This window comes from Hypoxylon trugodes (genome assembly GCF_022578975.1).
Source record: "Hypoxylon trugodes strain CBS 135444 unplaced genomic scaffold F4822scaffold_2, whole genome shotgun sequence".
NCBI lineage: Eukaryota > Fungi > Ascomycota > Sordariomycetes > Xylariales > Hypoxylaceae > Hypoxylon > Hypoxylon trugodes.
In genome coordinates, this window is record NW_026250017.1 from 4,314,085 (window position 1) to 4,329,144 (window position 15,060).

At 45.3% G+C, this 15,060-nt stretch overlaps 6 protein-coding genes across 6 annotated transcripts; 4 read left to right on the forward strand and 2 right to left on the reverse strand.

The window, feature by feature from the left end:
* Positions 1-98: 98 nt before the first annotated feature.
* F4822DRAFT_393045 (Clavaminate synthase-like protein) lies at positions 99-1,848 on the forward strand. Its single transcript, XM_051457273.1, has 7 exons — positions 99-365; positions 427-470; positions 529-630; positions 682-840; positions 895-1,424; positions 1,495-1,581; positions 1,643-1,848. Exons 1-7 carry the CDS (start codon positions 251-253, stop codon positions 1,797-1,799), a joined length of 1,194 nt encoding a protein of 397 aa, XP_051318859.1. The 5' UTR covers positions 99-250; the 3' UTR covers positions 1,800-1,848.
* A 19-nt stretch (positions 1,849-1,867) lies between these two features.
* F4822DRAFT_441771 (uncharacterized protein) lies at positions 1,868-3,621 on the reverse strand (the record flags this gene model as incomplete). The annotated part of the gene is made up of 3 exons (XM_051462900.1): positions 1,868-2,495; positions 2,561-2,723; positions 2,786-3,621. 3 exons carry the CDS (start codon positions 3,619-3,621, stop codon positions 1,953-1,955), a joined length of 1,542 nt encoding a protein of 513 aa, XP_051318860.1. The 3' UTR covers positions 1,868-1,952.
* Positions 3,622-4,696: 1,075 nt separating this feature from the next.
* F4822DRAFT_426281 (retrograde regulation protein 2) lies at positions 4,697-6,647 on the reverse strand (the record flags this gene model as incomplete). Its single annotated transcript, XM_051460514.1, has 8 exons — positions 4,697-5,013; positions 5,078-5,200; positions 5,257-5,347; positions 5,411-5,470; positions 5,528-5,804; positions 5,857-6,203; positions 6,260-6,376; positions 6,438-6,647. The coding sequence occupies 8 exons, from the start codon at positions 6,645-6,647 to the stop codon at positions 4,697-4,699; spliced, it is 1,542 nt and encodes a 513-aa protein (XP_051318861.1).
* A 423-nt stretch (positions 6,648-7,070) lies between these two features.
* Positions 7,071-9,031, forward strand: F4822DRAFT_426282 (alpha-ketoglutarate-dependent sulfonate dioxygenase; the record flags this gene model as incomplete). The annotated part of the gene is made up of 12 exons (XM_051460515.1): positions 7,071-7,225; positions 7,279-7,580; positions 7,644-7,753; positions 7,816-7,908; positions 7,970-8,043; positions 8,092-8,260; positions 8,309-8,406; positions 8,459-8,488; positions 8,545-8,636; positions 8,693-8,771; positions 8,830-8,856; positions 8,917-9,031. The coding sequence occupies 12 exons, from the start codon at positions 7,071-7,073 to the stop codon at positions 9,029-9,031; spliced, it is 1,344 nt and encodes a 447-aa protein (XP_051318862.1).
* Positions 9,032-9,645: 614 nt separating this feature from the next.
* F4822DRAFT_150180 (uncharacterized protein) lies at positions 9,646-11,042 on the forward strand. The gene has a single exon (XM_051452993.1). It carries the CDS (start codon positions 9,817-9,819, stop codon positions 10,786-10,788), a length of 972 nt encoding a protein of 323 aa, XP_051318863.1. The 5' UTR covers positions 9,646-9,816; the 3' UTR covers positions 10,789-11,042.
* A 744-nt stretch (positions 11,043-11,786) lies between these two features.
* Positions 11,787-13,589, forward strand: F4822DRAFT_393052 (uncharacterized protein). The gene is made up of 3 exons (XM_051457274.1): positions 11,787-12,021; positions 12,076-12,625; positions 12,678-13,589. The coding sequence occupies exons 1-3, from the start codon at positions 11,960-11,962 to the stop codon at positions 13,095-13,097; spliced, it is 1,032 nt and encodes a 343-aa protein (XP_051318864.1). The 5' UTR covers positions 11,787-11,959; the 3' UTR covers positions 13,098-13,589.
* The last annotated feature ends 1,471 nt before the right edge of the window (positions 13,590-15,060 follow it).

Sequence of the window (15,060 nt, forward strand, 5' to 3'; positions counted from 1 at the left end):
GGTAGAATAGACGATCGCTTGGCGGTTAGTCGACTATTAGAGCTGGACCTGTTCGGAAACTAGTCCAGCCCTATCTAAAGGTCAATATGCGACCTACCTAGGAATTAAATTTCATTTGACCAACCCGCTAAGTAAACGAAGTACCTAGGTATTCCTCATGTAGCTCAGATAGACTCTTATAAAGATAAGTAATTGTGCTGTTTACGATGCGTACATCTCATTTAAACTACCTACTAGGTACCCAGTAGTTATGTCGCGATACGCCGGTTCCGTAACTACAATGCTCGTACCCCACCCACAGAATTTAGACAAGGTCGAGCATCAATTGGAGCCTTTTACATGTGGTGAGCCTACAAGAGAACCTTGTGAGTAGTAACGCCATAAAACTAGAGTTGTTCTGTTAGCAGGTTGCCTAACACACGGTAGTGGCATGGGCTTCGTTGCGTGAGTTGGATCTGAGCAAATTCGATGTCAGTGTTCCTCACATGCAATTTATACGTGCCAAAAACACGGCTAACATTTCAGAAGGATGGAATTGAGAGTCGGAAACTATTAGCGGCGGAACTGGTCAAAAGCCTCCACACCACTGGTTTCTTATACATAAAAAATCACGGGTTGCAATCAACCGTAGTATGTCGCGTTCGTTCTATTGTATGACACCGCGACTGAAACCCTAGGAAGATACAACACCACTTGAATATAGCGAATACTCTATTGAAAATTCCGTATGAAGAGAAGCTTGCGTACGAAATTGTCCAGGATAAAGCAAGCAATAAACGTTACCACGGATTCGCGCCGCAGTCCTACCGCAAGAAGACAATCTACGAAGATAACGTCGAGGTAAGTCGCACTTTATATCACATAAAACGATGGATTTACGGTAATACTTGCTAGCATTACAATATATCACGCTTCGTATCCGAAGTTGGTGATGAGCAAGAGTCATCATTCCCTCCTGTGCTCCATCCATATTTGTCTGACATCAAGTACCTGTCCGAGTATGTCCACAAGGTTATCGCGCGAAAGATACTCATCTTAATTGCTATAGCTCTTGAGGTAGATGAGATGACCTTCACAAACATACACACCTATGAGGCCAAGAATGATTCTTTTCTACGATATATGCAATATCTACCCCGTTCTTCACGGGATAACGAAGAGAGCAAGGACTTATATCTCCCAGGGCACGCCGACTGGGGAAGCCTGACATTCCTGTTCAATCAGCCCACATCGGGTCTACAAATCCTTGACCAACAGGGCGACTGGAAATGGGTAAAGTACGTGCCTGACACCATCGTCGTTAATGTCGGTATCGCTTTAGGTGCGATGACTGGAGATTACTTGAAGCCGACAATTCATCGGGTCATCAAACCACCCGAGGACCAAGCTCAGCGTCCAAGATTGTCGCTGATCTATTTCCTGCGGTACGTCGGGCACAGCTCCTTATGCCGCGATCGTGCTCAATTTCGATGTTAACACGAAATTCCTTACTAGGCCGTATGATACACATTCTTTATCCATGATTTCATCTCCCATCTTGAAGAGGCTAGGGCGCAAACCAACTATTGACTTAACCATGGGGTATGTTGATCTTATAATGTTGCCCTTATTGGAAACCTTGCTGAACATACCTCACACGCAGTGAATATACTCGGTTGGGGAAGACTGGAGTATTCCGAGTAAACTATGACTCGGACAAAGCAGGCGCCCAAACAAGAATGTTCAATCAGATCAAACAGCAGGCTTCACAAGAAGGAGAAGGTGTCGATACTGACGCGAGGGATTTTAAGAGTATCTAGGTACTCAAATTGGTGACGTCGGTTCAATATGAACAGTACTTACTTAGCATAACTACCTAGGTAGATAGGGAAAATTAAATGTACCTGAGTTGTCGCTTTGCTCTCTATGCTATCACAATAATAATAGATACCTAGCTAAATCTTGCCAATACTTTACCAGAGACAAAAATTGTTGTCATTCCCATCACTGGGCTCTTCTAACACCATCAAAGAACCAGGAATTCCCAACGACTCCCCTTCTATTAAGTCACCCCACTCGTCGTCTACATTCGATGCGATGTACTTGATAACTTGCATAGGTAACCTATTACCTGTCTTTTCCTGTCTAGAGATCACCCTCTTGAGAGCTGTGCGCAAAGCTGATCGCCTCATGTGGGACAAAATCCATGATCTATGGATAGGATCCTGCGTCTCGATGCCGGCCATGAAAAGTGGCCAATGCAGGCGCTCACGAACGGTTGGAAGCGGCGAGTTGAAAGTTCTATATGCGATTGTGAGTAGTGCAGTCATTGCTCGCTGGACCGTGATAGGTGGAATGGTCAACCTTCTCGACCAAGTTTCACTTGTAGAATTGCTAGCACGAAAGAAGTAAATTATTATGGCGTGGAATCGTGCTATTGTGAAGTCGATATTTATAAGTGGTGGGTTTCGTGGTTCGACATGGCTCGACGCGAGATGGATAAGACTCGCGTATGTCTACACGAGGGAGCCGTTAGATTATATGGTGGATTTTAAAAGGTACGCGGCAAAGGACTACTTACTCTCTCGAAGCGCTCGATCTTAATCCTTATCCGCTTTGCGATAGCCTGAACGTCCGGATTCTCGGAATACTCGTTAATGTCATGCATAATTGTGAAAACATTGTAGATACAGTGCATAACTGACGAACTCTGGATGAACTCAAGAGCATCAGCATTAGAGATGCTACGGAATTGATTAGTGCCTAACTAAATTTAATTTTGGGTTATGGAAAGTAGGAAACTCACGGCTGTGTCCAGTCCTCATCTAAAAGGGCATAAGAATTGTAATGTAACTCTTCGGTATGATTCTGCATTCTGTTTATGTACGACGCAAAATCACCGCCACAGCCGTGAAACGACATCTGTATATCCTTGAAAAAGTTCCACCTCACAAGCCGACTCAACAGGGACCGTTTCCTGCTCGGAATTGAGATAACCTGTGAGCTTCCGGGTTCCGGCTCTGCGTAAGTTTCATACAATTTGATCTGACTGGCAAATTTTGAGATAATCTTGCTAAGCGTCCGTATAGACTCACGAGCTGCGGCTTTGCGTCGAGATAAATATATGTAGGACAGAAAAACGGATGCGAGAATCGACAAGTGGTCTTCTTGGCTCTTCTCTCCTCGTCCTATAATATGGGCAAATAGACAACTCCCGGCTTGGAAGTGCTGTTCTGCCAGTTGACCCATTTCTTGTCCGGTGTCTGGTGGAACATGGCTCATCTCATTGAAAGACGTGGCTAATAAAAGTCGCATCACCACAGCTGCATCGCCGCTGAGTTGTAGCAGTTGATTATTAGTAAAAGAGGCTGGGGTATCAAGAACATGTGTTCCCGAGAATGCCGTCGAGTAATACTGAATGGCGCGATGATCCATAGGAGATAGCGTCAGCCCATTCCCAGCCGTATGGTAGCTTGTAGGTTGGGTTAGATTCATCATCAACGATATCTCTTCTTGTTGCCGATCTTCGCTACCTGGCCTCTGAGACCAGTATCGCAGGTTGGTCCCTAGGTCTGCGGAGAAAGTATCCTGTAGAGCGACATCAATGAGGTCATCTAAGCTGGAATGCCATCCAGTAGTCATTGTGACGCGATTTTGGTCAGGTGTGCTGAATAAATTCGGGGATATTTCCGAATTACTATTGCCCAAAATATTGGGAGTCCTCCACTCCTCAGCCTCACCAGTCGTATCGTCGGACCTCATGCTACAAATATCCTGGGTTTGATTTACCGTGGGTTCGATTCTTGAGGGTTTCCATATGCCCACTTCCCTACTCTTCAGGGGTCCGAATCCCCGTCGTCGCTCTCTGAGGGGTTGGCGGCCATCCTCCCAGCGACAGTCTAACCTTAGGCGCTCCTGGAAGATGCTACCGAGTTAATGCGTAAACTATGAGACAACTGGGAACAATCGTACGCATCTGATACATCGCGGGCGACTCTCATCGCACTTTACTCTCTTGTCGCGACATGTGAGGCAACCTATTTGGGAGAAATTCGGGGTTAGTACCTCGGTAGTGCATTTTAAGGAATTCTAACCTGTCTTCGAGCGTCTCGTCTTCCTACGCTGGCGAGAAGGTGCCTGATTACTTGAAGCCGATTGAGGACTTAAATACCTGTCTCTATCCATTAAATACCGATATTAGAAATTAACCTACCCAAGAAAGGGCGTCGTTAATTTGATTCCTTAACTAAGAAGGATGTTTGTCTTCAGCTACCCTCATTGCCAAGACTCATGAGAACATTCAGGGGTCTAATCACGTCACTCGAGTCTTAAGTAGGAGACCCACCCTTTGAAGAGTACCTACCTAAGTACTATTCCGTAAAGTTGATGCGTCTTGTATTTTTTACGTGCCTATAGTACCTAGGTAAATAAGCACCTACGATCCAAATAATTACCAAGCGACTGAGAATTAAGAAATATGGGGTCTACCTAGGTATCTATCTAACTAACTTCACAAACGCGAACGAATGAATGGTATTGATTACATCCGTTAAATGAGAAGAAACATACAATTTTTTTTGCGTCGTACTACCGTACGTCTACCTACCTAGGTGGGTTGGGGTTACTACCCCTATTTTTGTACCACCTAAATGCGCTAGCGCTGCCAGAGGCGTCAAATGTCGAGAAAGAATTCAATCATTTCTTTGGTGCTGTTAAATCACAGATGGGTTTCGCTTCGTATATGCGCATCGTCATCGCTGAGAATCTTACCCTCTCTAAGCGCTGCATTACGCTCCAGCTTGACACGGCGCGCCTCCTTTTCAAGATCATACGTGAGGTACCAGCATATGCATCCACAGATGAAGCCACTTGCGACGCAACATACCATAATAATAAAAGATGGCCTATAGTTCTGAGCCGCCCATTTCTCTCGAAAGATCTGCGGTCCAATAATAGCTCCAAGCTGGGAGATCGAATTTTGAATGCCGAATGCCAGGGCGGTACCTGTCGCTCCACGAACACTGGAAGATCTCCCTGATGCAGAGATATCTATGTTAGCAACCAATCATAATAGTTACCTAGAATCAAAAGGACTCACATGGCCAATATGAGGTTCCCCATGCGTGCGAAAACATTGTGCCGAGTACACACGCAGCATATCTAGCCCCCTTGTTTTCCGTCGTTAGGAATATGGCAAAACTGATTATTTCGAGGGCCACAACTGTGATACTATTAGCATTATAGCTGCGAGCAAAAGACCTATTAAATTCGTCTTACTTGTAAGACAATATGGTGGTCGAGGGACACGTCCGTCTCGATATATAAAAAAGGTAGTAATAAGTAAGCATAGAGCTAAGAATGATCCGGGCTGCAAAAGCGTTAGAGGAAGCCACTACGATATTTCGGCTTGGGGATTCGGATTCAGCCTTACTAGAAGTAACAATAAGTTCCGAGGAACCGCGACAAATCCAAGGTTGTTGATGATCGTTGGCTGAAAAGGGATTAGGGTTAGTATTTCGGAACGAAGAGCGACTTCGATTTCACTTACCTGTGCCCACGAGATTCCGTATGAAGTTATGCTCATACAGAGGATGAAAATAGTGAACGACCAAAGTCGTGGGTCTTTCAGGGTATCCACTGTCTCTTTTAAGGAGAAGGCCTTGTCCGAATAGCGAGGGTTATTAGAACTCAATCTAGCCTCGACAAAATCTTGTTCGCTAGGAGTAAGCCACTTAGACGTGCTGGGAGACTTGGGGTAATCGGGAAGCCATAAAAATAGGACGATTCCGTATGCAACTGTCAAGACTCCTTCGATGAGAAATATCCTTTTCCCTCGTCAACCGCATTCTAGTTAAATTAAGTGTATACCGCGCTTACCATTTCCATGAACTCAGACCGTGCCGTTCGTCAAGGTAAGAAATTCCGTATACGAGAAGCGAACTTAAAATGCTTGTAAATTGATCAAGACCGTGAACCCATACCATCGGTCTTGCTAATTCGTCGCCTCGATACCAACAGAGAAAAGATGTCATGAGTGCTGGAAACATGCCAGCCTCAACAACACCAAGGATAATTCGAACAATGTAAAGTCCGGTTTTATTCGTCACCGCGGCGTGGCAAGCGAGTACAATTCCCCAGGTAATCATGATACGAGACTGGAATATTCGCGGCCCCATCTTCTTTAGCAATAAAGTCATAGGAGTTTCCAGAAGAACATAGGGGATCTTGTATGGCGTCGGTAACTTCCACTACCATCTCCACCCCCCTGGAGGTATCTTACAGAATATGCTGTATTAACCCAATTGTATTCATCTGGAGTCATACGAAGCTGTGTCAGAATATTGGTTGGTTTGCCAACAGCAATGACTCTAACAAGAGCGAGGTTTAACGTGTCAACCTTGGAATAGGAATGATTAGTTTTGAGCAGCTAGGAGTTTCGGAGTGCAGTAAAAACGTACCTGTTTAATCGCGTAGATTAAAGCTGCGAGAATCACAACACGGCGATCGAGCTTACGCAGAATCTTTTTTTCGTCTTCCGCTGTAAACTGGCTGAGAATTTGGGTTCTAGTGGCCTGCTGAGTATGTGCATCTTCTCCGTCGGAATAGATGGGTGAGATATTCTCATCTAGGTCCTTGGTTGGACTAGGAATTGTTTCTTCGGCCGCCATAACTACCTCTAGATACAATGAAATCCAGTATATTCCAACAGATGCTCGACGCTTATCATTGACGAAAATAAAAGCAATATCGGTAATATTTGTATCGTGAATCTTAATGTTAGGCGCGTGTTAACTTTTCTGAATCACGTCAAAGTTCATTGAAACGATTCGAACAAGCTGCTATCTACGTTGGTCTAGACCCTGGTAGCTTGGATGCCGTAATGGGAATGGATAATGGTCTTAATTGGCTGGAATAGACGACGCGATCGCCCACTTTGGATGGCGAGCATGGCAAGAAACTGCCTAACCTAAAAGGTTTAAGTTACTCGCCTAGTCACCCCTGCCCCTTAATGGCTCTACCCAAGGTAGTACGTCTGTTCTTATGACCTCTAGTAGTACTTAGCTGCCAATGGTTGGATATCGAATAGCAAAATGTGCCGAGGAGATATATCAATAGATCTTGCTTTAACATATGACGTGATTCTTGGGGCATTTGGTGACTGGATTGCGATATCGATGCAATGTGCCACTGGACCAAATACACGACAAGCAACGACTCATATGGTTACGTCGTCTGAAGTGATAATGTGGGTGCTTAAAAATGTTCGGTCCTCTCAAAACGAACCTACGGCCCATATAGTATATCTGCTTCACATTGCTGGATTCTTTCCGCCCGTGTAATATCAAGCCGCAAAAATGTCACCTTCAATCTCCGTTCTAGCGCAGCTCAGGCAGAAAACGAGTTTGATACCTATGACGAAGGCGCGGCAGCGAGTAAAACTAAAGAAAGAAAGCTCCTTGTTGAACCTCTGCAATATGGCGGAACGCTTGATTCTTATCGTTACTTCGACGTTACGCCAGTAATCGGGCGTGAGTTTCCCGAAGCCCAACTGAACAAAATTCTCAAAGACGACGCCCAAATTCGAGACTTAGGCATCACTAGTTAGTTTAACCCCTTGTGGATACACCTAATAGGAATTATCAAGTAACTAACCTAGTAAATAGTTGCACAACGTGGTGTGATCTTTTTCCGAAACCAGGATCTCACTGTCGAACAACAAAAAGCCCTCGGCCAGAAACTTGGTGAGCTCACAGGGAAACCATCAACATCAAAGGTGAGTAAATGATACGATAAATGCAGGAAGAAATTTTCTAAAATTTTACTTTCGAATGATAGCTTCATAGGCATGCTGTTATTCACAGCAAGCGGGGCGTGGCTGTCGACGAGCAAGGGAATCGAGACGATGAAATCTCCGTTATATCCTCTGAGGTAGAGCTATTCCCTCCTGAATTTCGTACTTTGAAGTTCTAATCTGCTCGTTAATTCAAAGCAAAACAAGAAATTTTATAACGGCCTTTTCACTGTCAACTCTGGAAAGATTGCTAGTCATGGATGGCATGCCGAGTATGGATCCTTGGCCGAAGTTTAGTCCATATTATTAACTCTTTTAAGCATCTCTTTCGAGAATGCCTCTTCGGATTATACTCTTCTGAAGATTATCACTCTTCCGGAAGAAGGGACTGGCGGCGATACTCTGTGGGCATCAGGGTATGAAGCATATGATCGACTATCCCCTGCATTCAAAAAGCTAGCGGAAAGCCTTAAAGCCGTTCATTCTCAGGTATGTGCTATCACAGAGAGGAGATATTTGTGGCTGATGCAACGTTAGCCGTACTTCCGTACCCTCGTAGAGAAGCATGGACTAGAACTTATCGAGGAAAATCGTGGATCCCCCGAAAATAGAGGGACAGAATTTTGGGCTTCCCAGTACGTATCGACCTATAACTATCGAGAGGCCGAACATACTAACACGATCAAGCCCGGTAGTGCGGACGAACCCAGTAACAGGGTACAATTTGACATTCGTATCCTGATTATGAGATAGCCTGTGCTAACTCAATTTAGGTGGAAAAGCTTGTTTGCTTCTGGATCACAAATTCGTTCTAGCGGATTTGAAGGCGTAACAGAACGCGAGAATGAGATACTAAAATTATATTGTAAGTCTCTGATATATGCTGTTCGGCAATGAGGCTGCTTGACTGACTACGTATAGTCCTGCAGCTGATTGCTGAGAATCATGACCTCCAAGTTCGCTTCAAATGGGGTTTAAATGACGTAGCAATTTGGGATAAGTATGAATAACATCGCATAGCGACCTCGAAGAGTATATACTAACCTGTATTTTTGCAGCCGATCTGCCTTCCATACTGCGACATAGTGAGTAGATACCTAAAAGAATGATGATTCGCGCTAGGTACGAAACTAATAGCTCCATAGCGACTACTATGGCAAACGTCAAGGAAATAGGGTTGTTTCTGTTGGAGAGAAAGCGTATTTCGATCCGAGCTCCACATCCCGTCGTGAAGCTTTATTTGGGCAAGATGGATTGTGATAGGCAATGACGGAAGGTGAAATATTTCGTGAACCAGACTGCGGGGATAAAATTCAGAATCGAATAGTGCTGTAGAGCTGTATTCATCAGAATAACTTCATCGTGGTTGGCTATTGTCTTTATGTTCCGTGAACATTCCGTGTTGACCGTCCTCCTGCGCTAACGTTCGCCGTCCAACTGTAGGCCAAGACAGCCGTCACATTTGACTGTGACTTCGAACATAGGAGACCAATTAGTTTTCCTATTTTAACTTAATGTGTAATTCGAGTAAGGAGTCGGATTGACGGTTCATCTAAGGTTCCCAGCAGAGCTGAAGCAAGGGATAACAGCACTGTGGGTTGGTGGGCCGTTAGGTCGGTTCTCAGCAACCTGGTATCTTCTTTGTTTTGAAGGTTAAAGTAATTCTCGACTTCTGCTTTTCTCTTTTCTCTTTCATTTTTCATTTTCTTTTTTCCGGCCTTGTATTAATTAGTCGTGAAGTGCGCGATCGCTTACACCGTTATCGCAATGGCCGGCGACCGCGCCTCGCATGGTCTTTGGCGGGAAAATTCCTTGCCTCAAATTGTCGACAAGTTAGCTATTGAGGAGCCGCTTGTAATCCCGGCGTGGTGGGAGGTGTGCTTGTTATTGAAGCTCAAAGATTTCAAGCGGCCCTTCTCCTTGGGCCCCCAGCTAATACAGGTTGTCTCACAACGGCGGAGCACGCCTTGCTGATTGAACGTGTATGGCCCAGTGTCAAGGAGGTGAACCGGAGCACGCCAGCGCATGCTCGGATTGAAAAGTCGATGATCTTGGTTGCCACCTCCCATCCCTTCATTCGAGCTGGTAAAGGCACCATCCAGAGAGCTGCCAGTATCGCTCAATATGCGACTGAAATCGATAACCTCTACGCAAGTGCGGATATAATTCTGGGCGTAGACACTGACGGTGGGGAGATGCCTGATGCGCTACCATCGGATTTTGGAAATGTTCAAATGGTTGAGCAAACAATCCGCAGTACTGTGAGCACCATCACCAGGTGGTCGGAGGCGGACATGACGGATAGCTTCTTTGACCGCGGCATGGACTCCCTCCAAGCTTTAAGACTTACTCGAGCTATGCGGAAATCCCTGGACCATCCCAGCCTCTCGCTTTTCACAATATACCAAAATCCTACCGCAGCGCAGCTCGCCACGGCGCTCACAACCACTTCAAGCGCTGCGCCTTCTGATGAACACACCATCGCGCGACAATTCTTGGGTACCTACCAGGGGTTAATTCAACAGATACCCGAGCGAGGGGTGATGTCTACAGGCCCCGAAGAGGAACCAAATAATATGGTGAATATTCTTTTGACTGGTTCAACGGGTACCCTTGGAACGTCGATTCTTTACGCACTGCTGGACCGCCCCAATGTCGGGCACGTATATTGTCTGAACCGTGCTACTGATGGCGGTCTAGAGGCACAGCATAAACGATTCGTCGCCGCGGGTCTCGATACCATCGTCCTTGGAAGTCATGTTACTTTCTTGCAGGCAGATCGTGCCGCTCCTGGACTGGGACTAGAGGCAAGCGCATATGACGAGCTCTGTACCCGAGTGGCCTGTCAACTTCAACCTCGCTCTCCTGGCTTTCCGGCCGCAGCTAGTTGGTATCGTGAACCTTTTCAAATTTGCAGCGAGTCCCAGCAACCAGGCAATCCGTACAATGTTTATATCGAGTATCAGCACTGTAGCAAGTACAAGTGCCGGAGCAGCGAAGGAAATCATGTCGGATAGCAGTTCGCTCGACGGTACCATTATGAATGGGTACGCTCGAAAGAAGGTTTTGGCCGAAATCCTCTGTGACGCTGCGGCCGATCATCTCGGTCTCTCCGTGGACATCGTACAAATAGGCCAGGTAGGCGGGTCTACGGCCCGGGACGGTGCGGTATGGCTGCCAAGTCTCGTCATTAGTTCCCTCATGCACCTACACTGTCATCCTGAGGACCTTGGTCCCAATTTTTCAGAGATCGATTGGGTTCCGTCTGACTTACTTGGGCTGTGGTTGCTGATCTTGCGCTCGTCACAGATAGATTAAATGATAAGGGGGTAAAGGTTTATAATATACGGAATCCACGAACGTCAAGGTGGAGTGAACTTGTCCCATCTATCCAAGATGAAGCCCGAGTTATGCTAGGTTCCATCCCATAAGTGGTCTCATCCTCAATGTGGCTTGCATGGCTTTAAGAGAGTGAGGGTAGCGGCGACAGTAATGCGACGGAAGATGTAGTGCGAAACCCAGCTGTCAAGTTGCTTTGATTTCTACAGTCGAGGCCTCTAGGTGAAAGAAGGGCAGAGGGCTGTTATCCAACAGGCACCTATGGTCATTGATCATTCGGTGGCGGTTAGTTCCACCCTGCGTGACATGTCGAGCGTGGGTGCAGATTGGATGCGAAAATGGGTAGGAGAATGGTTGAGGTAAGAGAAATGAAGAAATCTCAGTCATGGCTGTTTTGTGTAACTACATAGGCAGCTATGTCATCGAATGATTAGTAACTCACACCAATTAATCTGCATGACCAGGATCAGGATCATTAGCGTGCGCACAGGGCAGTGCAGCGGGTCACTAGACTTGCCATACCCTTTACAGAATGGTAGAGAAGTCTAATCCCGATCTGGAGATTAGTGACAGCAGCTAATCCGTGTAGGGCGAAAGATGACATACGCTATACCATTTTGGAGGGAAAATATATAACCTCAGCCAATTCGAAGCATTCTGTGTAACACGGCGCAGTATGCTCTTCTATTCTAAGCTTGCTCAACGATTGTACTTCCTTTTCATAATCTACCACATTATTCTTTCCTTCAAGCCTACTTTTCAATCATTGTATTACTATGTTTTAACCTGTTGATAGGAATTTTTTCTCGTTTTTTTTAATTAATTCACCGTATCTACCATCAATTAAACATGGGTCGTAATCAGATTTATTGTTGCATTTGTGGCTCTCCATTCCTAGAACCTGGTCAAAGGCAAGTTACGGTTCCCGAGCAACAATCTAAAGTCCGTCCCTGACGTTTTATTAGTGACGATGAACGTGGGGAATGGCTCGCTCGTGCTGTTCTGGTCACTACTGCGCATGAGACAGACCACGGAATCGAATTAGATATCTACTGGCCACAGGCACCCAGTGGAAGTTATGCCCTAGACCTCGGTCCCAATCCGCCCACAGAGCTTAAGAGGCGTGTTCTGCGGTTGGATTCCGAGTATTCTGAACATAACCAATTCAAAATTTTAGAGTCGGGTGCGACCGTATCGGCTTTTACTGTTGGCGCAGGCTCACCAACTTCCACTGTCACCTCTGGAGGAACCTTTTACCTTGCCGTTCACGGCGTGTGTAACCAGCTCGCTGAACATTTTATCGATAGTAGGGCAGAAGCCCGCGACACATTTCAGATAGGCCCCCAAGATAAGATATCTTCCATCAAACAACTTTGGGAGGTATTGTACCGCCGAATGCCAGGGTCAACGCCTTTAAATTCCGAGTACATCCTACCAGAACCGCATGCCTACTATGGAGGCAGATATTGTCGGAATGTGTATTGGGAGCCGAGCGATGACCTGGAGTACGGGGAGGTTTGTACAAAATTGGAGATTGATTCACGTGCTATGCTTACCCTTACGATAGCTGCTAGAAGAAAACCCTTCGGAAATACCAAATCTCACCGAGTCCATCCTCCAGAACCTACAGCCTGCATCTTCGGAAGCACCCGGTGATAAGCTGAATAAAACTAATTTCAATCACCAAGAGTCGAACCCGAAATCCGAAATTGTTCACAACCAAGATTGGTGGTACGATGCCTTCATCTCCAAGACGCTATTCCCTTGGTTATGGGACTTGGACGTTAAATTGATCCAGAAAAGGCGCCAAGAAGGCAATTGGGACTGGAAGGCTCTCGGACGTCAGCTCTCTCGAGTTGAGATTCATACACCCAGCGATGAAACTTTGAACCTTCCACTTGGGTTGCGAAATCGCCGAAGGATTTGGAGACTTCTTGAAGATGCCAGGGTCGATGATATCGCAAGTGATGGGAGGCGATACGAATGAAAGATCGTCGTCCAATACTATGGGAATTTGACATTATGCGTGCTCCGTTGTCAAAAAATCACACCTCTTCAATTGAGTCACTTACAATAATCACCCAATGGTAGAGTAAGAATTCTAGGTTGAAGGATTGGACTGTGTAACCAACCAATTGACAGATCCTCATTCTTCTACCTAGGTATGTAAGATTGAAATGATACACTTTTGGGTCTCCCTATTTATAGAGTATTCAGTTTCAATGGTTACCTAGTTACATACACGGTAAGTAGGATGCATATATCCTCTCTTCAATTAGAAGCCCCTTAATTATGTGACGAACCTATGCCTCAGAGAGGTATAGTCGTTGCTGGATTGGCTAATCCGGGGTTTTCTTGATTTGAAGGTAACAGTATCAATAGTAGGTTAAGTGGTTAAGTATGTTCTGTTCGTCAGAGAGGCTTGGAGTCCTCTCACTATACTCGAAAGAATAGTCTTAGATTGATAACTAAAGAGCTATGGAAAGAGTGACTAGATACATAGGAAATATCCGTGGTTATATAGTTGCTCCTTCCTTCCCTCCCACCCTGAGGTTTGTTGCGATGTGCTGCGATGTGTTGCGATGTGTTGCGATGTGTTGCGATGTGTTGCGATGTGTTGCGATGTGCTGTGATGTGTTGTGATGTGTTATATCTTAGCATATCAATCCGGAGTTTAACCGTGATAGGTTGCCTATGCTCCATCCCTCGTGATCCGACAAGGATCCCTCATGGGTGGTTTGTAACATTATACCCCTCCCCTCTAAATCTTTACCCTCAAAGATAAAAAAAAGGTATGCATCTTCTTCCTCCTTCATTTCTATGCTCATCGCACAGAAACCATGTCTGGGAAGGTGTAAAAGTTAAGTGTTCGTTTTAATCAACGGTAGGAATGCTATACTCGTGCCGACTATATTGAAATTCATGGTTGACCTGTCCTTCCTTGTTCCAACTGTGACGTTTCTGAAGAAGATTGTTTTTTGTCTATTGGTTTTGGAGTCTGTAACTACTGTATTTGTTGGAATTGAAAATGTTGTGACGTCCTGGAGATGAATGTTCTTGACTGTGTTTCCTGGGCCCGTACTTGTCTAGAGCAGGAACGTAAGGATGTAGAGGACGAACTGGTCTGTCTATAAGAAAAGATGGCAGAGAAGATCAGCAAGTTGTAGCGACTTTGTTGCCAGGAGGACTTGTTAAAAAGGCGTGGTCTAGAGTTGTTAAAACTTGGTGAGGAGTAGGATACCGAGGAAGAACAGGCCCGCCTGGCAGAGGAACGGGCTCGCATTGTCGAGGAACAGGTCCGAGTCGAACGGGGACACGGCATTCCTACCTCTGAGGCTTCTTCCTTGGCCTTCCCCTCCTCCTTGTTTGGGGTAAATTTTGATCTTGGCCCGATGTCACCGTCGACTGCGGCTGCATGGGTCTTGGTTGGTTAGGGTTCTGGTGGTGAAAACCCTTAATCAATTTCTGGACCTCATTACTTATAAGATGTTTCCGTGGTTCCTAGGTATTATTCTCTTCCGAATAGTCAAGCCACTTGATAAAGTACTTGATTTGATCATTAGTAATCCTAGAATCATGAATGGCTTCGATGTCATATTCTTCTGGGTCCTCCTCCAGTTCGATATTTCCTTTAAGTTCGGTGTCCCCAGGTGCTGGTTCAAGCATAGCGATATGAAACACATTGATTCTTAATTTCATACTTGTTAGTAATTATAATCAATAATTTATTCTTGAAAGGGCTTCCTTAATTAAGAAGGATCCCAGTTTTTTAAAATCCAATTTTTTGCTTGGTCTCTTGGTTTAAATTTGAGGTGTTTTTAATGTAGAGTGTTGCTTGTCTCGTAAGAGATAAACCTTATTTCTCTTACATAGAATTGGTCCTTTAATTTTCTTTTTGTTGTAGTATGTTGTCATTCTGTGTTGTAGAAATTTGAGGTGTTGTTTGAGCT

Bases quoted from the DNA above. Each gene is read 5' to 3' on its own strand.
- F4822DRAFT_393045 (XM_051457273.1), top strand. From the start codon at position 251: ATGTCGCGATACGCCGGTTCCGTAACTACAATGCTCGTACCCCACCCA. The intron at 366-426 runs GTGAGTAGTAAC...AACACACGGTAG, and splicing joins TGAGCCTACAAGAGAACCTT to TGGCATGGGCTTCGTTGCGT. The intron at 1,582-1,642 runs GTATGTTGATCT...CCTCACACGCAG, and splicing joins ACTATTGACTTAACCATGGG to TGAATATACTCGGTTGGGGA.
- F4822DRAFT_393052 (XM_051457274.1), top strand. From the start codon at position 11,960: ATGGGTCGTAATCAGATTTATTGTTGCATTTGTGGCTCTCCATTCCTA. The intron at 12,022-12,075 runs GCAAGTTACGGT...ACGTTTTATTAG, and splicing joins TTCCTAGAACCTGGTCAAAG to TGACGATGAACGTGGGGAAT. The intron at 12,626-12,677 runs GTTTGTACAAAA...CCCTTACGATAG, and splicing joins ATGACCTGGAGTACGGGGAG to CTGCTAGAAGAAAACCCTTC.
- F4822DRAFT_150180 (XM_051452993.1), top strand. From the start codon at position 9,817: ATGATCTTGGTTGCCACCTCCCATCCCTTCATTCGAGCTGGTAAAGGC.